Source organism: Phytophthora cinnamomi (genome assembly GCF_018691715.1).
Source record: "Phytophthora cinnamomi strain GKB4 chromosome Unknown Contig16, whole genome shotgun sequence".
In the NCBI taxonomy this organism is placed as follows: Eukaryota; Oomycota; class Peronosporomycetes; order Peronosporales; family Peronosporaceae; genus Phytophthora; species Phytophthora cinnamomi.
In genome coordinates this window covers 2,111,539-2,134,759 of record NW_027150949.1, presented here as the reverse complement: position 1 = coordinate 2,134,759, position 23,221 = coordinate 2,111,539, and the positions used below count along the sequence as shown (strand labels likewise).

General features: G+C 53.5%; 4 protein-coding genes across 4 annotated transcripts; 3 read left to right on the top strand and 1 right to left on the bottom strand.

Moving 5' to 3' along the window:
• Positions 1 to 96: 96 nt before the first annotated feature.
• Positions 97 to 3,723, bottom strand: IUM83_02641 (reverse transcriptase; the record flags this gene model as incomplete). The annotated part of the gene is made up of 2 exons (XM_067926580.1): positions 97 to 3,071; positions 3,417 to 3,723. The coding sequence occupies 2 exons, from the start codon at positions 3,721 to 3,723 to the stop codon at positions 97 to 99; spliced, it is 3,282 nt and encodes a 1,093-aa protein (XP_067796770.1).
• Positions 3,724 to 5,604: 1,881 nt separating this feature from the next.
• IUM83_02640 (bZIP transcription factor 1) lies at positions 5,605 to 5,982 on the top strand (the record flags this gene model as incomplete). The annotated part of the gene is made up of 1 exon (XM_067926579.1): positions 5,605 to 5,982. The coding sequence occupies one exon, from the start codon at positions 5,605 to 5,607 to the stop codon at positions 5,980 to 5,982; it is 378 nt and encodes a 125-aa protein (XP_067796583.1).
• A 4,328-nt stretch (positions 5,983 to 10,310) lies between these two features.
• Positions 10,311 to 11,233, top strand: IUM83_02639 (Integrase catalytic core protein; the record flags this gene model as incomplete). Its single annotated transcript, XM_067926578.1, has 2 exons — positions 10,311 to 10,518; positions 10,908 to 11,233. 2 exons carry the CDS (start codon positions 10,311 to 10,313, stop codon positions 11,231 to 11,233), a joined length of 534 nt encoding a protein of 177 aa, XP_067796632.1.
• Positions 11,234 to 11,450: 217 nt separating this feature from the next.
• Positions 11,451 to 13,475, top strand: IUM83_02638 (Integrase catalytic core protein; the record flags this gene model as incomplete). The annotated part of the gene is made up of 3 exons (XM_067926577.1): positions 11,451 to 11,770; positions 11,885 to 12,510; positions 13,117 to 13,475. The coding sequence occupies 3 exons, from the start codon at positions 11,451 to 11,453 to the stop codon at positions 13,473 to 13,475; spliced, it is 1,305 nt and encodes a 434-aa protein (XP_067796559.1).
• Positions 13,476 to 23,221: the final 9,746 nt, after the last annotated feature.

Sequence of the window (23,221 nt, the reverse complement as noted above, 5' to 3'; positions counted from 1 at the left end):
GTTCTTCCTGCCAAGGTCTGCGCCCCGCGCAGACCCGGTTGTCTTGTTCCTTGTTGTCGCGGCTGACACTGTGCAGGTGTCAGCGGCTTTTTGCGACTACTGTGTTGCAGTAGTAGATCCTCCCCCACTTAAAGTGGGAGCCACCACTCCGAGTAAACTCGGCAGACGGGGATGCCGCATGGCATTCACGTAGAACGGTGTATGCCCGGTCGAGGCATGCACCGAGTTGTTGATGGCGAATTCCGCCATCGACAAACACTCGCTCCAGTTTTGGAACGAGTGAGCGTAGCTCTTCAAAATGTCGACGAGCACGCGATTCACGCGCTCGGTTTGACCGTCCGTCTGCGGATGATCCGCAGTCGACATGGAAAGCTGGCTCCCAAGAAGTGTAAACACTTCTTGCCACAGGTGCGCTGTGAAGCGCGGGTCTCTGTCCGACACGATGTCGGTCGGCATGCCATGGTGTTTGAACACCATGTCGACGAACAGACGGGCCGTCTGCTTCGCGGTCACCTCTGCCGGCACCGCAGCAAGATGTACCATCTTGCTGAAGCGGTCGACGAAGACCACAACACCGGTATTCCCTCCGCTGTCCGGGGGAAGACCAAAGATGAAGTCCAATGACATGGACTTCCAACACTCCGACGGAGTCGGTAGTGATTGTAACGGAGCCTGCGCGAATGGCGCAGGCTTCACGCGTTGGCATACCTCGCAAGCACGGATGTACTTGCGCACCCACTTATACTGGTGGTGCCAGTAGAAGTCGCGCGTGAGAAGGACGTAAGTCTTCTCACGTCCGAGATGTCCCGCAGTCGGGGCATCGTGATACTCGTACATGATCCTGAGTCGCAGGTCATGGTCATTCGGCACGACAACGCGGTCCGCGTTGTCGTCGACTGCATTGTAAAGCAGTAGTCCGTCGTGCACCCGATATCGGTGTGCACGCGCACGAAGGTGTTTGGGCAACTTCTGACGAGCCTTGTCAGAAGGCGCTGTGCCATAGGCCAACAAGAGTTTCGCGTCCGCGTCGTGCGCGTACGCGGCCTTCACATCATCCAACAGAGATGATGTGGGTTTGCTCGATCGCATGGCGTCAATGGCATTGACGTCAACAGCTTCTGCATAGTCCGGCCGACGTGATAACGCGTCGGCCACCACGTTCAATCTTCCGGGTTTGTATTCGACCCGGAAGTTATACTCCGCAAAGAATGAGAGCCATCTCGCCATTCTTTGTGATATGTGTGGCGACTTCACTGCGGTGCGCAGTGATGCATGGTCGGTGTAGACCACAAATGGTCTACTCCCAAGCAAGTACACTCGGAACTTTGCGAGTGCATACTTCATGGCAAGGAGTTCCTTGTCATGCACCGGATAGTTGCGCTCAGCTGGCTTCAGCTGACGCGATTGGTAGTAGACGACACGATCACGGCCCTCGTGATCGTGCTGCATCAACGCGCATCCGATCGCGAAATCGGATGCGTCACACACTACGTGAAATGGGCGATCTTGGTCAGCCACTGCCAAGATCGGCGCCTCAGTCAAGCCCCGCTTGACTGCTTCGAATGCCTTTTGGCAATCGGGTGTCCAATTCCACACAGCTTCTTTCTTAAGAAGCTGTGACAGCGGGCGGATCTTGCCCGCATAATCCTCCACGTACTTGTGCAAGTACGTGGCCAAGCCAAGGAACTTCCTCAGTTCCTTGACACTTGATGGCGTTGGCCATTCATTAATCACTCTGACCTTTTCCGGGTCAGGGCTAACACCGTTTTCCCCTACGAGACACCCGAGGACGGGTATCTCGCTCGCCCCGAAGATACACTTCTTCAGGTTCGCGTAGAGCTTATGCTTTCGCACAAGCTCAAGTAGCTTCCGGAGATGGATCCTGTGCATCCCTACGTCGGTCTTCCCGTCCACAGCTCGGTTGTGGATGAACAGATCATCGAAGTAGCTCGGCGCGAAGTCGCGCACCGAGCGCAACAAGTGCGTCACGCACCTGTTGAAAGTCGCAGGGGCGTTCTTAAGCCCCTGTGGCATTACTAGCCATTCCCAGAGCATGCCGCTTGGCGTGCTCACTACCGTGAGAGGGATATCGCTCTCACGCATTAGGATTTGATAAAATCCATCTCGCAAGTCGAGAGCACTGTAAACGGTGCTCCCGGCCATCGAATCGATGATAACATCTTTTCGCGGTATCGGCGTCTGCGCCGGTACCGTCGCATCGTTCAGCTTGTTGTAGGCATGAACGATGAGCCATCCGCCCTGTGGCTTCTTGACACAGAACGTCGGAGCACTGTGCGGGGACTTCGATTTCCGCACTTGTCCAGCTTTGCGACGACTTTCAAAGAAGTCGTCGATTGCTTTTACTTGCTCTCGCGGCAGTGGCCACTGCCGCGTGACACAGTACTTCGTGCCCGGCACGAGATCAATCTCGTGCTGAATGCCCTTATCCTGCGGAAGCTCCGCAGGAATCTCTTCCGGGAGTACGTCTTTGTACTCCCTCAACAATTCGTAATAGGGACTCGACTTCAGCGAGTCCCAACCTTGTTCCTCGAAGCGCTCTCGCTTCGTCTTCGCACTGAGAGTGTCTTCACTCTCAGTGGCACTTCCCATGAAGAGCTGCCTCAGCTCTTCGCTCTCGCTCGCCGTTCTTTCGCTGTCCGAAAGAACGCAGACTTGCTCGATGCGTCCATCGTGCAAGTCGCGCGTGAAGCGCTTCCAGCTCATGGCTGGAAGCGAAGTCAACTCCGACGCCGTCGTCGGAGGACTAGCGAGTTCCATGTCACGATACTGGAGTCCAGTATCGGTGCGCGTCAAGACGCTTAGCGTCTTAACATTCGGCGTCACCGCCGCAGTCTGCCCAGCAGACTGCTCTTGTTGCGTCTCGGTCCCGGACCGAGACTTGCGCAGCGTTCTCCGCTTGCGCCGTCTTCTTGTTGTGCGGAGCCCGGCTCCGCACAGTTGTTCTTCTGGTCCAGGCCCGGCCGTGGACAGTTGTTCGCCGGCGGACCCTGTCCGCGGGCGCGCGGTATCAAGCCCGGCTGGATCGCATGGCGCTTCGTCGTGCAGCCCGGCTGCACGACAGCATGCAAATTGCGTCAGTGCGGTACGTTTGCAACCGTCCGCACTGTTTGCAGCGTCAACTCCCGGAGTTGACACGCCTTCGTCACCTCGACGCCATTCATTGGCGGAGCCCCTCATGACCGAGGGTGCGTCGTTGTCGACCTGACCGCTTCGGGTCAGGGACTGTCCCTTACACGCTTGAACGTGGGTGTTGGTTCCCGGAACCAACACATCTTTTTCTTCCGACGTCGGCAGCATTGCCGACGTGGGTCTCACTTGTGCGCGCCCTCGCGCACTTCTTGGGCACTCCGCGACAGCGGCATAAAGCGCTGTCTCGACTGGTGAGCCGCGCGCACCTGCTGGTGCGCGCGCTGCGGTAACAGGGCCATCGCTCTCTGTTCCGCTGTCGCGGCCGAAGCGCACGAGCGTGCGCTTCTTCCAGTCTATCACCGGATCATGCCGTGCAAGCCACGGCATGCCCATTACTACGTCGAATTTATCGTCCAGGTCCAGGACGATAAAGTGTCCGACAAACACTCGTTGTTTGTACGAGAAGCGCACGTTCACGACGCGCTTCTCGGTCTTCACGATGGCACCTGTTGCCAGCCGTACCTCCAGAAGACTTCGAGGTGTATCTACCTCCTCGAAGTCAAGTCTCGGCAGGCTTCGTAGTCGAACAAAGTTGTTCGACGCGCCTGAATCTACCAAAGCTCGAAGAGAGTCACTCGCTCTCTTCGAATAAACCTTCAAGATGACTAGGTTCGGCCTGTCATCTTGTTTCTTGCAGTGAGAGCTGGTCTCACTGGGGGCTGCAGTCCTCAGTGTCGCGTGCCCGATGTCGGCACGCGCGACTGCATTACCAGTAGGGCGCCCCGCGCCTACTGGATGTTCACGTTTTTTGTTGGTCCGCGGCGATGCCTAGCATCGCCACGACGGCCACCTCCAGGGGGCATGGGAGCTGTATACTCCCGTGCAAAGTGACCGATCCTTCCGCAACGGAACCACCGCACGTTACCTCCCTGCTGCTGGTAACCAGCAGTTGTTGCATTCGAGAGGTCCTTTGGTTCCGGACCTCCCGTGCTCACTACCGGGCGCGGTTGCGACCTCGGCACGCTCGCATGCAGTTTAGCCTGCCACAGGCTAAACTCTTCTTGCATTGCGAGAGTAATCGCAGCTTCGAGAGTACTCGGGTACTCTCGGAAGAGATAGGTCTTCACAGGCCCATCTCTCAGTCCCTTCATGAACGTGACGACCTTAGTCGCCTCGTCAATTGGATTGGTCACGATATTTGAGACCAAGTATCGTGCGCGGTGTGCGTAAGCATGGACGTCATGCTTACCCTGCTGCAGGTCGAGGAATTCCGTCCTCGACCGGAACTCATTTTGCGGGGGCTCAAACGCTTGTCTGAGCTCCTCTTTGAATATCTCGTACGTGCTAAAGCACGTAGGATCGGAGAGTCGGCGTCCGTACGCCCAACTCCTAGCTCGTCCTCCAAGACATGACATGGCGAACGCAACCTTTGACAACGGGTCGACGATACGTCGAGCCGCAATGGCTGTGTCGAGTTCGACAAGCCATCGGAGGAGAGGCTCGCCCTCTCTTCCTACATAATTGCTCACGCTCAATTTTAATGATTGAGCACGCGGTGTCGTCCCCGACGACGCCGTTGTTGAGGAAGCACCATCGCGCTGCTCCTTCATGATGAATCCCAGAGCAACACCATGTTGCTCTGTCGGCGATAGCGTACGCAACATTGTGGCTATCGCCGCCTCCCCAATGACTGTTGCCAGTCGTTGGAGGGCTTACCACTCTGTGTCAGACAGGTGGGGGCAGTCCGCGCGTGCAACATGAGTTGCAGGCGTATTGGAGCTCTCCATGGGCACCTCCGTGCTCATGTGGTTCTCGGCTCCGCGTTCGTACACCTCGTACGAACGTCAAGTAGTCGGTCGTTGGACGGACTACAAAGTGCTACCAGGTGTAGTGGGCCTACTTTGGCTCACTACTTTAGCTTACACGTCGCGTTACGTGTATGAGGAAGCGTAGGCGTTTATTGATAATTTGAATTAATTATACTTGAGTCCACAAGTATAATATAAATCAAATAAAACACCAAGTAGGTAGTTTAAGGTAAAATGAGAGCTGTATTGTTTGTAAATTGATCTTCCTCTAAAATCTGCTAAAAACTGTTTATCATCTATGAAAGGGTTGGCAGCGACTGGCTGTCAGAGCCCCGCTAATATGCATGTCTCTGATTGGTAGAAAGATGCTGTTTTCTACCAATAGGATCTTTGGGTATGTGTGGACCACTCATTGTGGTGGCCCACTTCAATGTATCCATTGGTGTGTCTTACACCAATGTGAGGAAGTATCTAAAACCTTTAACAGATATTTATCTGTTAAACCATAAGTGACAAATGTCATGCACAAGTGACAGTTGTCACTTGTGTGTGTAACCCCGTTACAGTGGCAGTGGAGTACTTCAGCCGCTTTAAGCACGGCCACGCCACCACTCACAACGGACCCTGTAATCCTTCTGGCCCCAGCATGCAGCTCGACTTTCTACGAGCAACCATGACTTCAGACGTGACAGACCGCAACGTACACGGCATCGATGCGATCATGGAGCAGTGGAGGCTGTATACGCTTTATCACACCGACCTGCACATCGAGCTCGAGCGTCTCGAACGAGGCCCCGACAACTCCGTTATTGCCACCACAAAGACGAGCATGATCATCACGGAGAGCACGTTGTTCCACGCGTTCCGACACCTCCTCCACAGCAACTGCTCGCTCAGCGACAGCATCGTGTCGAAGCCGCTGGGCCAACGCATCGTGATGCAAGGTTTTGGGCTCTTCATCCTGAACTTCGTCCATTCAGACAGATCGTCTTCGATTCGGGTGGAACATTCTCCATTCAGGTGACCAATCTCCAATTCAGGTTGCGGGCGACTCCACGAGCTCAGGCGCTGCACGTAGTCTCGCTGCTTGAGGTCTTTAACTTCAGTGCAGCTCGCTCGTGGTCTTCTTTAACTCTGCAACCTGGACGGTGTCTTCCTTCGGGGTGTCGATATTTCTCTTGGGTGTTCGTGGGTGGGTGTCTTCTTGTCTTGGGCTGTGGTTGATGTCGTCGGATGCTCCGGCCCCGTCAAGTCGGGTGGCACTTCGGGATACGTTAACTGAGTGCTCTTGATTTCCTCTGTCGGGATACGCACGGTCAAACAAGGCCGGCGGTCGGACTGGGCGCTGCAAACGCCTCCGAATCTGTGGGGTTATACGTTGCCGGGCGTCCAAATCTCCACAAACTCCAGAGCGGGACACACTCGGGTGTCCCACGCGTGCGCCATCCTGGGCGCACCTGCCATTCTCTACAATCACACGTTCCTTTCAGATCGGCCGGGGACAGCTGTGCCTGGGCCACCTGGAAAATTTCCTGTTGCCTCGTGTCAGGTGTTTACTTGAACAGCAAGAAGGTAATCTTTATCGGGGCCAAATCGCTGCCGAAGTTTAGGAGGTCGACCACCGCCTTCGCCTCCGCCGGGTCCTGGCTTCGGCGAGCGGCAGCTAGGTTCCCTGGCACTGTCGCTCTTGCGCCCACCGTCTTCTTGATCCGATTCCTCGTAGTTGACGTGCTCGTCTCCGCGGACGCCTTGCTGGCGTTCGCGGTCTGGCTCGCCTTGAGTAGCTGTCGACTTCGGAACGTCTCTACTCTCAAACTTGCTCTCATCAGAACCGCTGCATGATGAGGGGAAACCAGAGCTGGCTGTGCAATCACGTAGATCCCCCACACCAGTAGGTGTAGCGTCTTGAGACTGAGGAGATTCATCAGGCGCGTAGCGCGCATCTGAACCACCTGGCATCGGAACTTTGAGTGAGGGAGCGAAGGCGATCCTCTAACGTCGCATGAAACACTTGGATAACATATATATACTACCAGAGCGGGGTATCAAGCATAGGAGTTCAGCGACCTCGAAGGGGTTCCAACAACCAACAAAAATGTTGGATAGAGGGGTGGCTACGCCTGTTTTTCTAAAAGCGTTTGTGGGATGCGATCGGTCAGAAGCGGCGTTTTACCTACCTAATGTTATAGGCAAAATAACATCACCGGCAAAAACGCATGTCGACTTCCTGATCATTATTTTCCCGGACAAAAGATTGCCCTCATATGGGACGCCGCCTCAGCCCACACGTGCCAGGAAGTGATCGATGGTTTGGTAGTGAAGGGGCTCATGTACGCATTTACTACTGCTGGCTTGACGTCAATAATGCAGATCTGCGATTTTACGCGAACCGACCAAGAACGTTTTCCAGCTTTTGAAATTTGCCAGCTAAAACTTAACATAAAGGATGCATATTTGTTTTTCAACTAATGGTAACAAGAGTGTCAAACATCCTGCACCTAAAGTTCGGGATGGTTTTGAGCTAATTACGAGAAATCCGCACCTAGGATAGAGAGTCTGCATCAGGGCAGCCTACCGCGGACAGCGCACACACACCCCTCGCGTAGGGCGTAGGGGGCCTACCGATCCGTGATCGAAAATTCCCTCGAGGTAGTCCCGATTGCTGCACAGAGCCGGTTCGCAGGCTACCCCGGCCTACCGAGCCTATCGCACACCCGCTCCGTTAAGAACGGCCTTAGGCGGATGCCACTCAGACCCCATTATTCTCAAATCGAAATACCTGCTGAATATGATTCATTGAGGTTGGTTCAGCAGGCCTTTGACTGGACTGTGATGTTGAATTACCTGTGCTTATGCTGGTATGTTGACCCATCCAGTTTTTATTAAGTAACCCCCCCCAATTATTTCAAATAATTTGTACTCGAGTATAATGCCTGTGACAGGTACTTTATCTGATCTCTCGAGCGACAGCCGCGGATTTTTTCAGGCAACATCCAGACCTCGTGCAGGTCGCCTCCGTTCATTAATGATTATTCGGGGACCCGGGTGGTGGAGCCAGGGGGAAGACGCAGTTCGAAGGTTGAAACAAACGACATATAGACTGAAAAGGAATAGATTAATTGGTATTTTAAAATATTGCAAAACGGCAGCGGATAGAGCGCATAACCGTTTGTCTTCTTGCAACGCCGATGTTGGAGACTTGGACCACTGAGCAAGGGTAGGAGTAAAGGGAGATAAAGTCGAGAAAACCGAACGAGAAACGACGCGAGAAACCAACACGTATATTTGCTGGGGCTTATTCATGATTCCGACCGACGACTTCCATTCGACGACAACCATAGATTCCAGTGTCTCCCCTTGCATTTATAAATGGTAGAAGCGACCGCAGAAATGATAGGGAGCTGTTGCAAATGAAGAGATAGCGATCTTTTCTCGCCAGTGACAGGCTTGGAGAGGGCAATAGAGTTCTTAGAGTACGCCTGTGAGTCGTCGAAAGGTGGCAAAATGAAGCGTCTGGCGACGGCCCGGGTCACCGAAACAACCCGGGGCTCGCAAATCCTACTAAGATGCATGATTATTCAGATGAAATTACGTGGGTAACCCCACTAAGTACTAGTCAGAGGCAGCACAGTGCCGTGGTCTTTTCATCAGTCCCGTAGTGGACAAGTTGGTTGCTGTGGCTGTCGGCTTGGCTGAGTCGCTTCAGTGCTTTCAGGACCAGCAGATTCATCGAGCGGTGTTGTCGTACCAGTGCGCAACGACTTGAAGAACGACCTCTTCGCCCAGAGTAGCCCTAGTACGGTCGAGAGGGCTCACAAGTGTACGAGTGGATGGCCGTCTAGGCGTAGTCTGTCGCGATCTACCGGTGCCACCAGATCGCCGTTGCACGGTCTTCCATAGTTCTGGCTAATGGAAACACGGTGGTAGCAAGTCTGACCTGAAAAAAAATAATTACGGACGAGTGCATAAAGTGGTGGCTGGAGGCAATCTTTCCATCAATACCAGCGTTCGAGTCATGAACAATTTTGAAGGTCGTATTAGCAGAGAAGGCGACATGTTCTAGAGTACCCAAAGTACCATTAGCGGCACCCTTGGTAGGACGGACATTTTGAGTAACTTGAACAGGCATCCCATCGATAAGGTCAATAGACGGAGCTCGAAATAATGCTCGACGTAGGTGTTCACGGACTCGTCGATGAGCCAGAAGAAACTGGCCGGGTGGCCGTAGTGAGCGGGCGGCGCAGCCGGTGCGGCGGCGGTACCATGAAGGCGAACTCTCCCTGCAGCGACAAGAACAGCACGTGTTGGAAACTGGTGGGTAAGACCAGAGATGGGAGGCACCGGGAACTGCGATCGCCTGGACACGAAGACACTAGTTAGTACAGGCACGAGTAGGAATAACAATTTCACTCTCTCTCTTTTGCGTTCTACCCCACAGTGTGCACAGTGCAGCCGGTCTGAGGATCCGGCTTGAACAGATTTTGAGCCCAAAGAAACATGACCACCGACGAGAACAAAGGCCCTGGCGCACCAACGCCTACGCCTGCAGCTCCCGTTGCCAGTCGCAGCAAGGACTGGCATGGTGGATGACGCTGAAGAGCTGAGCACCGCTGTCACCCACGAAAGGGGTGATGGCAACGATGCTGGTGCTCCCGCGCCGGCAACGGGGGCCACGACTGCGGACCTAATGACGCTCTTGAAGGGGATGTCGGAACAGTTGGTGAGACTTGAGGAGTCGCATGCAAAACTTAAGGCCTCGCAGAACGCGATATACAAACGCCTAAACGAGGATGAGACAAGGTTCGCGAGAATCAAGCACCCGCACATAGCGAACGCTGGCCTCTTCGCGTCCGAGCTCGGACGCGGATCGAGGATGCACATTGACTTGCTTGAAGCACCGCCTCGCACGCCGCCCGCAGCAGCCCTGCGCAGACCCACGGTATCGCCGCAGTATTTCGAGCAACGACAACCCGACTACATTCGGCCGTCGCATTTACAGCGTCTGTACGAAGCAGAGTGCGCTGCCGCGCAGACGCCAGCACCACCTGTACCTCCTCAAGCCGAGCAAGCTCAAGCCGATCTCGGAGGTTTCCAGCAGCAACAGGGTGTGCGTTACCCGGACGCTCGGCAGAACAAACTCGCAATCAGGCCTTTCAATGGCAAGGAATTGTACGTTGGTCTCGGGTCTGGATTCCTGGAGTGGGGACGACGTTTCGAGAGACAAGTCATACTCGGGCAGTCTGCATGTGGATTTACATGGCCGGAGGACGTGAAGATTGATCTCCTGGGGCATTATCTCTCCGGTACTGCAGAGAAATACAAAACAGACAGGTCGAATCCTGGGTAGCGCAGATGCCGACACTCCAGTACGTGATGGAGCGCATGCTCGAGACGTTCAAGACCACGTTCGACTTCCTTGTGTTCTTTGAGAAGCGTTTCGACTGTCGGATTCATGTGCTGAGGACGGATTCTGGGGGCGAGTACCAGAACGTGGACCTGTTCTGCAAGAAGACGGGTGTTGCGCGGCAGCGGAGCGAGGCGAACAACCAGGCAAGTAATGGTAAAGACGAGCGTATGCACAGGACTATCGTGAATATGGCCAGGAGCATGGTCTTTGCCTGTGGGCTGCCCTTGACGTTTTGGGGGAACGCCGTGCAATATGCTGCTTATATATTGTACAGATCACCGACCAGCGCAAATCCGGGGAAGGCGTCACCGCTAATGGTGTTGACGATGCAGACCCCCTCACTGGGCGAGATAGTGGTGTTCGGTTTTCGGTGGACAGTGCATAGGGATCCGCGTAACAAGAACTTCTCGCACCGCGCGCAGCAAGGAATGATCGTCGGCGTGGGCGAGGAAACTAAAGGCCACAGGGTGTATCTGCCGAAGGATCGGGTAGTGATAACGACGCAACACGTGAAAAACATTGAAACCGTGGACAAAACGCAGAACGAGCTAGTGCAAAGTTGTGCCTGGGGGACGAAAATGGCGACAATGTGGACGAGTCTACGAGCGAAGGTGAAGACGTCGCTGAGGGGGCTGATGGTGAAGGCATCGGGGCTGCGAGCAGCCGGAAGAAACGCAAAAAACGTGCCAAGAAGTCGTGGCAACGAGAGCGGCCTGTGACGCGCTCGGTCACGCAGCACACTGCGGACAACGCGGACGAGTCCGCGCAGCAGGAGGAGACACCCGCGGACGTTGTGAACAGCGTGGTGGAGGCAGCCCTAAACATTTTCGCGAGGCTATGCGTTGCCGGCACCGCGAACAATGGCTGAAGGCCATGAATGAAGAACTGCGTGCTCTGGAGGAGAATGGAGTGTGGGAGATCGTGCAAGCGCCTCGCAAGCACACGTTCTTCACACCAAATGGGTCTATAAGACCAAGACGGATGCGGCAGGGGACATCTAGCGCCGAAAGGCGCGGGTCGTGGCTTGCGGAAATGAACAAGAGTTTGGTGTGGATTATAGCATCACGTTCGCCGCGGTGATCGACATGTCCAGTGTGAAGCTGATCGTGGGGCTGGCGAGGAAATGGAGAGTTCCAGCGAAGCACGGAGACGTGCCGAACGCCTACGTGAAAGCGGACAAGGAACCGGAGCTAGTCATTTATATTCGCTTGCCGCAAGGAATGGCGATTTCGGAAGACATAAAAAAGAAGCTGGGAGTTGCAAGTGATGACGATTTGGTGCTCGAGCTGAAGAAGGCGTTGTACGGCCTCAAACAGGCTGGACGATTGTGGAGCAAGATGTTGCAGAGAAAATTGCTGGCTTTGGGCTTCGAGCAGAGCATCACGGACATGTGTGTGTACTACAGGTGGCGGCTTGGGGGTGCTGCTCGTAGTTGGAGTGTATGTAGACGATCTGTTGGTCACTGGAACGCAACAGTATGATGTAGACGCATTCTTCGGGGAACTGTCTGACTTGGCAGTGAAGGACCTGGGCGCCGCGAGCAAATTCCTTGGTATGCGTGTCACGTAGAAGGATACCATCTGGACCAGGAAGCCGCGATCGAGGATTTGTTGCGGGAGTTCGGAATGGAAGCGGCGCATGCGATCCGTACGCCGATTGGCATGGAGTGGAATGAAAACGACATGACAGAAGCGCTGCCTATGTCAGGAGGAGTGGGGGTCGTGACGGTGGGACGATTCCACTCGCTAGTTGGGAGTTTGCTATGGATCTCTCGTTGCACGCGTCCAGACAAATCCTTTGCTGTGCATAAAGCAACGCGTAAGACGCACAACCCCTCGATGTCGGACTGGAAGCTCGCCAAGCGTATCTTAAAGTATTTGGCTGGTACGAAAGAGCTGCGTTTCCAGATGAAGGGGAACAGAGGCGTGGAAGAGGCTCTGGAAGTTATAGCTTACAGTGACGCGGACTTTGCCGCAGATAAGACGGATAGGAAATCGGTGACTGGAGGTCTGGTGACGCTGGACGGGATGCCAGTGTGCTGGGTGTGCAAGAAGCAAGGTGGAGTGGCGCTCTCCACTATGGAAGCCGAGTACACGGCAGCCTCTGTAATGGCGGCAGAACTGCTGGGGATACGTGAGCTATTGGGTGAGCTTGGTGTAAAGCATGAGGAGCCGATGCCACTACGAGTCGATAACCAAGCCGCTCTAAAGCAACTCGATGGAGAGGCGGCATCTGCGAAGGCGATACACATTGACATTCGCATAAAGTTTGTCGGGTACTACACTCAGAAGGGATTGCTGAAGCCAGAATACCAATTATCTGAACCAACGGTTCCTATCGTACTGGGTTGGATTATTCACTCTCTCTTTTGCGTTCTACCCCACAGTGTGCACAGTGCAGCCGGTCTGAGGATCCGGCTTGAACAGCACGTCCCTCATGGCCCACGAGTTGTCGAATGCCGAAGTAATCGTAGATCTCGGGACGACTGCAGGCGCTGTTGATGTTTAACCGCTGAGATGGCTGGTGTTGCACCTATGTTACTCCTGGAGTAGGAGAATGTTGCACCGATGTTACTTAAAGAGATGTCTGGTGTTGCACCTACGTTACTCGATGACATCCCTGGAGTTGGAGAATGTTGCACCAATGTAACCCGAAAAACAGCCCCAAACGACAGTTCTTCGAACTGCGAATTATTCGGTCAGCTAGTGGATCCCGTGGAAAGAGGTGCAGGCGGACCAGCCCATTGATCAGAGAACTTCGGCCAAGTGTTCTCGGGCTTCTTCAAGGGCGACAAGGTGGCGGTGAAGAAGCTGCCGCCCGAGACCCACGAGAACGACGACCACGTCGACAGCTTCGTGGCAGAAGTCAAGATCATCGTGACGCTCAACCAGAGCAAGAAACCGACTCTGTGGGTAGCCCCCGAGGTCATTCGCGATGAGATGTACAGCACCGACGCCGACATGTTCTGGTTCAGTGTGGTGCTGTCGGAGCTAGACATGTCCTCGGCCTTGTACGCCCAGGCACGGCAACAAATCTGCGACTCGAGCTGGTGCCCACTGCAGCAGGCCGACATCCTGCAGGAGGTGACCATGGGAAGTCTCCGCTTCTAATTCTCTGAATCGGGCCCCATGGCGCTGGCAGATCTCGGACGTGCGTGCCTATTTGTAAATCCTCTTAAGCGCTCAACCTTCTGGCGCTGGAGCTGGCGTAAGCCCCAGCTCGTGGCTCGGGCCGCGATTTTTTTTCGCGCCTTCCTCGATAGAGTTGCATGTATATTTGAATCCCCCCTTCCGTTGCTTTTCGTTCGAGGAGGAACGGGCAAAAGCACTAACTATCAACTCGTTGTCAATCTCTGCTGCTTGGGGCTGATCCGGCGGAGGGAGTCAGACCATAGTGGATCCAAGACGAAGAGTGGGTCCCTCACCGCTTCAACTTGTCCAGCAGAGCGCCAGCGGTGAGCACGACAGCGAGCGGCGGAGTGGATGCCCCGTGGCACTCATTTGACGCTTGGCTGCGTCGCAGGGACTAATCCAGCCAGCCTGTCACTACTTCACTGCGCGTGCTGCGGATCGGCCTACCACTTACATGTAGTATATTACTTTTCGCACACTCACCGCAAAATCCAGAGCTGTTCCGGGCGACGCACGGCTTTAGTATTTAGTATAGTATAGTATAGTCTTGTATTGTATTGTATAGTGAAACTCAATAATACGCATATGTAGGGTGGTCGTGGAAGCTACTAGAAGAAGCTTCCAACCACTCGAACTGCGGGGACGGCACCTCACTTTTCGTTTAGGCCGTCCTTCCCAAAGCCGCTTCCCAATTTCGATATAGAATGGCAAGTTCCGCCGTGTTGGGGTATCGAAATCCAGACGTGAAGCACAAGTGTTTGATCAATACTCAATTCGGACGCGTGCCAATATATGTATCGATAGTGACGATGAAAGGAGTTGGTTAATGCCTGTGCGCTCGCGTGGTCCGCGTTGGTGCCATGAGAATGAATGTCGTTGCGCGTCACACGGAGTATAATTGCGGTATATATTCTGCAAAGCATCAATAGCATTTTGTGATGCTGCATCGACTCATATATTTGCGGGCTTTAGGAATAGAAGTATTGCAACTTAAATTCACACGAAAAGCTTTACGCTTCGTGAACCACAAAGTTCTCTACATTGCCGTCAACGCTGGGCATGAGAAAAAAAGCAGTGGTCAGCGGTATCACATGCCGAACATGTTTCACGAATACAGTGTTGCATAGGTAGATTTAGCGATCGCTTACCGTTCTCGATGATCGAGGATTCGAAAAGCATCATGAAACTTTCACTCAATTCGTAGAAAATCTATGAACTCTTACGGTTTGTGGACAACTTTCGCGATGAACGAACAACTGGGTGCGTTGGTGGTCACAGCGCGCGTGCCCCTGTTCCCCGCACGTTGATCCAATCATGGTATCGTTGACGAATTGTATTCGCCACATCTTCACTCCTACCCGCGTCTGTTGAGGTTGCACTTCGCTGTCTGATCGACTGGATCCCTACCGCGAGGCAGACGGCCTGCGCGTGCTGGCACGTGCCACCGGGGTCTGTGATTGAAGATGGGAAGATCTCGCACCTGATTGGCTGGACTATCTCTGATACTGGAATGTGATTGGACGACAACTTCAATTTGGGTGCTGATGATTTGCATGTGTTGAGTCAACCGTTTTGAGCCGCAGCCGTGACTAGGCGGATCAGTCTTACGACTGGCAACTTCGTTTGGACCGCAGCCGAGAACGTTTGGACCACATCTACAAGCCTCACCTACTAGGGAACATTGCATACAGTAGGAACCGCTAGCTAGCAAAGACACTAACCTAAATCGAACTCACTTTCGGATTTCCTTCCAACTACTCACTCGACTACCAAGCCTCATTCGCACACTCTCAATTGGTTATGAGCCCAAGCTACGCGGACACCGTCAAGCTCGTGGAAGATAACTACTTCCACTGGGAGTTCAACATGCGGATGAAGCTCTCGCGCAAGGGACTGCTGCCTCACATCATCAAGGCGGAGTTCGACCCGGTGAGCAACCGCACCACGGATGCATGGAAGACTGACGATCTGAAAGCCCTTGGAGTGATCGCTGGCGACGTCAGCCTCACATTCCAAGTCTACATCCGTGGTGCGATGACTGCGATGGACGCATGGACCATACTCCAGGAGCAGTTCAACCGGAGCACACTCAAGAACCGACTCCTCGTCACAAAGAAGCTGCATAACTTCAAGATGGAGCCCGGTACGCGGTTCACGACGCACGTGGACCGATTCAAGGAAATCGTGCTCCAAATGGAGACGATTGATGAGCCTCTCGACGAAACCCGCCAACTCGTGCTGCTGCTCGGCAGTTTGACCGATGAGTACCGGATGATCAGTACCGTGCTCGAGAACACGCCGAACATGACGCTCTCGTACGCAATCCAAGCGCTCGCTGGTGTTGAAGCCTCGGATGAATCGTCATCGGCTCAAGAGAAGGCGTTTGCTACGAAGAAGAAGGAGAATTTCAAGCATCGGTTCAACGGCAAGTGCTTCTACTGCAAGAAGACTGGCCACAAGGAATTCGAGTGCCGCAAGAAGAAGGTCGACAACGAACATGGGCAAGTCGCGCAAGCTGCGTCCAACTTCGCGTTTACGGCAACGGGTGCGATGGACAAATCGGAGTGGCTCGTCGACTCCGATGCCAGCTCGCACATGACCAGCGTCCGGGACAAGTTCGTGTCCATGAAGGAGCTGAAGACGCCAGTCCGCATCACGATCGCGGATGGCACGAAGATCAACGCAGTTGCAAAGGGCACCGTCGGAATGAAGCTGATGGACGGAACGTCTGTCACGCTGTCGGATGTGCTATACATCCCTGAAGTTGATGGAAGCCTCATCTCGGTTGCGAAGCTGGCCGAGAAGGACATCGTCGCGCAGTTCAGCAAGGACAAGTGTGTATTTCGCTATGGCGATGCTACCGTCATGGAGGCCAAGCGTTTTGGAAACGTCTACAAGTTGAAGACAGTGGGGGGCGAGGTGTGTCGTGCGGCGACGGCATCTCGTAAGGAGCCATGGGCCGTTGTGCACGCCCGTCTCGGCCACATCCCGTTCAAACGTTACGAACAGCTGTTGACCATGGCAGATGGAGTGCCTTGCGTTTCGGATGGTGTCACAAGTGGTGCCGTATGCGCAGGCTGCTGCATGGGCAAGATGAGAGTGGACGACTATCCGCGACACCCGGAGAAGCTCGTCAAGAGTTCAGGCGTACTGGATCTGGTGCACACGGACGTCATGGCTCCGATGCAGACCAAGCCACCCGGTGGCTGCACGTATGTGGTAACCTTCATTGATGACTACTCACGTCACGTGACCACTTCATGAAGGCCAAATCGGAAGTGCTGTCGAAGTTCAAGATCTTCAAGGCAACAATGGAGAACGCACAGGCAAGGCGATCAAGCGCCTACGTTCTGACAATGGTGGCGAGTACACGGGCAAGCAGTTCAAGGCCTACCTCGACCGCAGTGGCATCAAGCATGAAAAGACGGTGCCATACACGCCTCAGCAGAATGGATTGGCTGAGCGCATGAACCGAAGTTTGGTGGAGATGGCGCGCTGTATGCTCTACCACGAAGCCATCGAGAAAAAGTGGTGGGCCGAAGCCGTAAACACGGCTGCGTGGATCATCAACCGGCTCCCCAACTCGGTGAACGTCAAGACGCCCTACGAAATTGTGCAATGGAACCAAGCCGCAGCTCAAGAACATGAACGTATTCGGTTCAGTCGGCTACGCGCACATTCCCGACGAGAAGTGCCGCAAGCTGGATGCTAAGGCCTTCAAGTGTCGATTCGTGGGCTACGAGGATGGTGTCAAGGGATACCGAGTTCTCAACGTGGCGACGGGAAAGGTGCAAATCGTGCGCACCGTGAAGTTCGTGGAAACAACAAGTCTAGATGACATGGTGGAGAAAATGGAGCTGGATGACGATGAAGTCAAGGTGGAGCAACCTCGCCATGGTGGACTGCAACCGAACGAATCAGGACAAGTCGTGCCAATGGATTCTGAAGTTGGGGACGTGATCCCACTTCAACGTGACGTGGGCGTAAACGATGCGATCGTACCATACGAGACAATGGATCCTGAAGAGGCAGGCGCTCGCAAGAAGCATGTCGTGGAGCCCTCGACTACTGGCACGAAGCGCCAGAAAATGATGCAAGGCAGAGCTCAGATCAACGAGGACCAACTCGCAATTGAACGTGGCCAAGCAATGGCTGCAACGGAAGAGGTCCCGACGTCATATGAAGAAGCTATGGCGAGTGCGGACCAAGTGGAATGGAAGAGGGCTATGCAGAGCGAGTTGAAGTCGCTCGTGGCCAACAAGACATGGAAGCTGGAGCCGAGACCAGCTCACCAACGACCGATCGGCTGTCGTTGGGTATTCTTATTGAAACGCAACGAGAAGGGACAAGTCATTCGTCACAAGGCCCGTCTCGAAGCCAAGGGTTACTCGCAACGTCACGGAGTGGACTACGAAGAGACGTACGCCCCGGTGGCTTACCTGAATTCGATTCGCGCCAAACTGGCGAAGTGTGTCGCAGATGGATACGACATTGAGCAATGCGACGTCGACACCACGTTCCTGTACGGCAAGCTAGAAGAAGAGATCTACATGGACTTGCCAGAGGGACTCCGAGATCTCATGACACTTGCCGAAGTCGATGGTGAAGAGGACGTCGTTTGTATGTTGCTGCAAAGTTTGTACGGACTCAAGCAGGCGTCACGAGTATGGAACGAAACGATTGACGCGCGCTTCAAGGTGATGGGATTCAAGCCTGCTGACGCCGACCCGTGTGTGTACACAAGAGGGGATGGAGATGACCACTGCATTGTGTGTCTCTACGTGGACGACATGCTGATCGCATCGCGGGACAATGCGGTGATTACATCGGTGAAGACTGGAATCGCGGAGAAGTTTCGAATCCAGGACCTCGGGCGCGCACGTTTCATTCTTGGAATTGAGATCGACTACAACATGGATCGCAAGACACTGAAGATCTCTCAACAAGCGTACACCGAGTCGATCATCAAGAAGTTTGGGTAAGAGCACGCGAAGCCGTGCACATCGCCTATGGAAGCTGGAATTCATCTGACCAAGGCCGACGAACCGCAGGCGGAAGAAGAGAAGACCAAGATGAAGTCGAAGCCCTACCGATCGCTGGTGGGCAGCCTGATGTACCTGGCATGTGGAACACGACCTGACGTTTCGGTCGCGGTTGCCAAGTTGAGTCGTTTCCTGGAGAACCCTGGCCAGAAGCACTGGGACGCCGGAATCAAGGTAGTGCGCTACCTACTGAAGACCAAGGACGTGGACATCACGTACGATGGGTTATGTGGAACCGAGCTCGTCGCCTACTCGGATGCGGACTGGGCCGGCAGCCGCGACGACCGTCGTTCCGTAAGCGGGACGATGTTAATGATGTGCGGTTCTCCTGTGGTGTGGCGTTCGACGTATCAGAAGACTGTCGCGTTAAGTTCTACAGAGGTCGAGTATATGGCGCTGAGCGAATGCGTGTAGGAATGTGTCTGGATGCGCCGTCTATTGAAGGACATTGGCACTGAACAAGTGGGGGCTACGGTGATCTACGAAGACACACCAAGGCGCGATGGCACTGGCGAAGAATGTTGGATACCAAGCTCGCACGAAGCACATCGACATACGCTACCACTTCATTCGCGAGAAGGTGGTGAGCACCGAAGTCGAGCTGGAGTATGTGGAGACCAAGAACCAGCTCGCTGATTTCATGACGATGGGTCTATCGTCGAAGACGCTCCGCTACTTGATGATGTGTAGCAACGTTGGACCCAAGCTCGAGACATCGAATTGAGTGGGGGTGTTGAGGTTGCACTTCGCTGTCTGATCGACTGGATCCCTACCGCGAGGCAGACGGCCTGCGCGTGCTGGCACGTGCCACCGGGGTCTGTGATTGAAGATGGGAAGATCTCGCACCTGATTGGCTGGACTATCTCTGATACTGGAATGTGATTGGACGACAACTTCAATTTGGGTGCTGATGATTTGCATGTGTTGAGTCAACCGTTTTGAGCCGCAGCCGTGACTAGGCGGATCAGTCTTACGACTGGCAACTTCGTTTGGACCGCAGCCGAGATCGTTTGGACCACATCTACAAGCCTCACCTACTAGGGAACATTGCATACAGTAGGGACTGTTAGCTGGCAAACACACTAACCTAAATCGAGCTCACTTTCGGATTTCCTTCCAACTACTCACTCGACTACCAAGCCTCATTCGCACACTCTCAATTGCGTCCGTCATCATTCTTTCAGCTTGAGCAGGGGAGTACTTGCTATTCTTCCACGTTTTGAACATCTTGAACAGCTCACCGTCGCGCTCTCCTTGCGCAAACGTTTTATATAGATCATCTTGTTTGGCCTTGGCCAAGCCTTCGACAGCTTTTTTCTCGCTAATAGCCTTCGCCTTCGCCGCGGCCGCTGCTTTATTTGCGCGAGTTCCGGGGATAAACTTTTCCAATTTCTTCAACCACGGGAAGTTGAAGTTGAAACCTCGTTCTTCAATAGCGTCATTGTCCTTCGCTTGGAGGACCCTGAGGTATCTTCCGCTGCTGGTCTTGAAAGATGACTCCGTTTGTGGAAGTCGGACTTGTTCGGACTCTGTTTCCGTAGGTTGAGCGTTAACATGAACGAGAACGACAACGGCAAATAGTAGGAAGTTGCAGACTCGCATGCTTGCTTATCCACGTGCGCTTTTGCTGGGCCGAAGAATGGACTGGGGGAGAGTGCTCAGTTGGAACTTTCGTCGGAAATTGAGGAATGAGCTTGTGGCGGCTCGGTAAAGGGTATGTTACAGTACTGTATTGGCCCTGTCTATTATATGTATAGAGCCGTTCTTGCCTCGATCCACGTTCCCATCCCAAACGTGAGCACACTTGGGATCATAATGCCAGGGGATGAAAGAAAACTGTACGAATGTATGCCGATACTTTCCACCGCTCAGTACATACATTAAAATGTGCTGCGGTTTGCGCCCGCGGTATGGATGCGGCCACGACTCCATAACTTCCGGGACCTGCTTCGCGGGCACCTGAGCGGATTATCTGCGTCGACGCTCCTTACCATAGTATTGTATACATTTTTTTGTCCGGGGTTGTTGGGGCGATTCGAGTGCAGGTGCAAACCACTATTTATATTATGCTTTGCAATGCGTTTGTCGTTTTCACCTAGTGTTTTGCCCGAGTTATAATATCTGGCGCCCGATATAAAAACAGATGGCCATTAAATCCTCCAAGTTATAATCGCCAGCCTCGATATCGATATCGATTTACGCTATCTGTGGTCGAATTGCCGATCCAAAAACGCCATTCGGGCCGATTTATTTTAAATCGCGATGGCTGTGTACGGATTATAATGCCGCGCTTTATATATATAAAATATGCAATTGGACACGTACATCTGGACACTTGACGAGTGGTCGGCAGATCGCGTTGCTGATCTGTCGGAGCACCGCAGTTTCCGAAAACCTTCACCTTGCACAAGTGCAGCATGTACTCTCTCGACTACCGTTGGCGAGCCGTTTTTCTTATGCATGTGTATGGAATATGTATGCAGTATGTTAGTGATATATTTGGGCCTAACGTGCGAACACTGCAACGTTGGTACAAGTTGTTTTTGACCGATGGTGTGGTTGATGAAGGAGATCGAACTAACCGCTCGTCGCGTTGGCCGAACGACGTGGTAACCCGTGTTCGAAAGTACGTGAAAGCCCACCCTACATTTTATTTAGAGGAGCTACAACGGTTCATACGGGAACGCTTTTCCTAAAGTAAAATGGTAGGGTAGTATCAACATGTGGTCTTACATGGCGGGGAGCTGCTCGCGCCACAGAGAAGCGGAATGCGCAGTGTTGCAGGAGCCACTCGTGCACTCACAGACGAAGCTAACGAGCCGTTAAACACCTCTAACAGAGCCGTTCCGGAGTAGCAGTAGCCGGCGACGTTACCTCGGTGTCCTGAGAACCAACGATGCGCCCGTTATGTTAAGTAGTAGGAAGAGGTGGTGCGACTTACCTACGCCTGGAGGTCGATTTACTACCGTTTCGCATTTTTATGTCGTCGAATTATTTTATCTCAGAGATCGATCTAAGCCCTAAATCCGAGCGACAAAATATCTGTAATCCACAATCCACATGGTTTTATAATACTATTCATATAGTATGTAGATTTTCTCGTATTACGGTGATACTGAGAGGTTATCTCCCTAGGGTTAGGTGTAGCTGTACTTGAATGCACTATAGAATGGGGACGGCGTTCCTCCCTGCAGGCAGCTCTTCGGTGATAGCAAAAAATAGTCCATATCGTAAATTGTGTTTGGGGTGCCATGGAGCCACCAAGGTTGCAAGTTGGGCTCGAAGAGGACGGTAACGCAACGCTAGATCGCTGTCGCGAGGCAAGGCCTGCTGACACGACCCGCGCATACGCGCCAAAGGAAGATGTTTCTAAATTTCTTGAGCCTGCACTGTCGTATAATTTTAAGTTCTCAAGGCAGGAAAAAAATCAACAAAAGCAATGACATAACGAGCACATTACGGTGCTACCGTTAATCTTTCTCTGCCCTCAGTATGTACTCAAAAGCTAACACCCACGCTACCCGGGGATCTGGATCCCGAATGGCTCAACTAGCGGGAGCAACAGCGTCACAGATTAGAAGGTTGGGGCGCTGGAATGCTGGCGCTGTGGAGGGATATTACCTGGCGGCTTTGCCTCGGGACGCCATTCGCTCCCTTGCTGGGGTTCCCCCGGACCGCCACTCATTCGTTTTAGATCGAGCTGCTTTTACACCACCTGATAGTCTGCAACGCGAAGTGTTTCCATTTAACTACATGACAACATAGGTAAAACAGTCAACACCGCACATATCAACTGGATGATTTTTGGAATTGCTACTGTACCTCTGGGTAGTCGTCCTACAAGATGCTGTGCTACTGCGTGAAGTGCATCCATCCCATAAGTTGTGGGCAAATCCTCCGTTTAACACGAACGCGAGCAATCCGTCTGTGCTGTCGAAGCACGCCGTACACAGAGCAAGCTTACACTCAATGCGCTGAGCGACAGTCTCAAACGCAATTCCTAGTTCACATTTAAAACCAATTTCAAAACCAGTTAGTAGTTCAATCCATGCTCAGCCCCCTCCCCCTTGTTGTACGTACGAATTTGACTGCCGCTCTTTAGCACTGGCGCTTGCCCCTGCTGCTCTGCTTCGCCGCGCCGCGCCGCCCTTCAGGCGATCACTCCCTCCGGCGCCGGCGCGGTCGAGGTCTGCGCGCTGGTCGTGGCAGCACTGGCCCCGCTGCTCTGCTCCGCCGCGCCACCCTTCAGGCCATCACTCCCTCGGGCGCCGGCGCGGTCGACGTCCGTGTGGTGCCCCGCCCAGTGCGCTGGTGCCGCTGCGTTCTGTCGAATGGATTTTGTTTAAATGTGTGTTGTGCAAATGCGTTTTTTTTGTGATTTGAGTACGTGGATATGTGCTGTTATCCGGAAGTCCAAACTTCAGATAGTTGACATGTTAGCGTGACGGGCGAGGGATGGGGTGGGAACGAGGTGGGGGCCGCGTCTCCCTAAAACTTCCGATAACGATCTATATCAGTTAATAACGAGTAATCCAAGCATCCCACGAGTTAAGCGAGAGCGCTGCTCGCACGAAAACGATAAAATCACAGACGGAAAACGGGCAGCGCGTCATTTTTACAGACCACGAAGGAGCTTACACCAATGCATCAACACCAGAAATCCGCTTCGACTACCCAACCAGT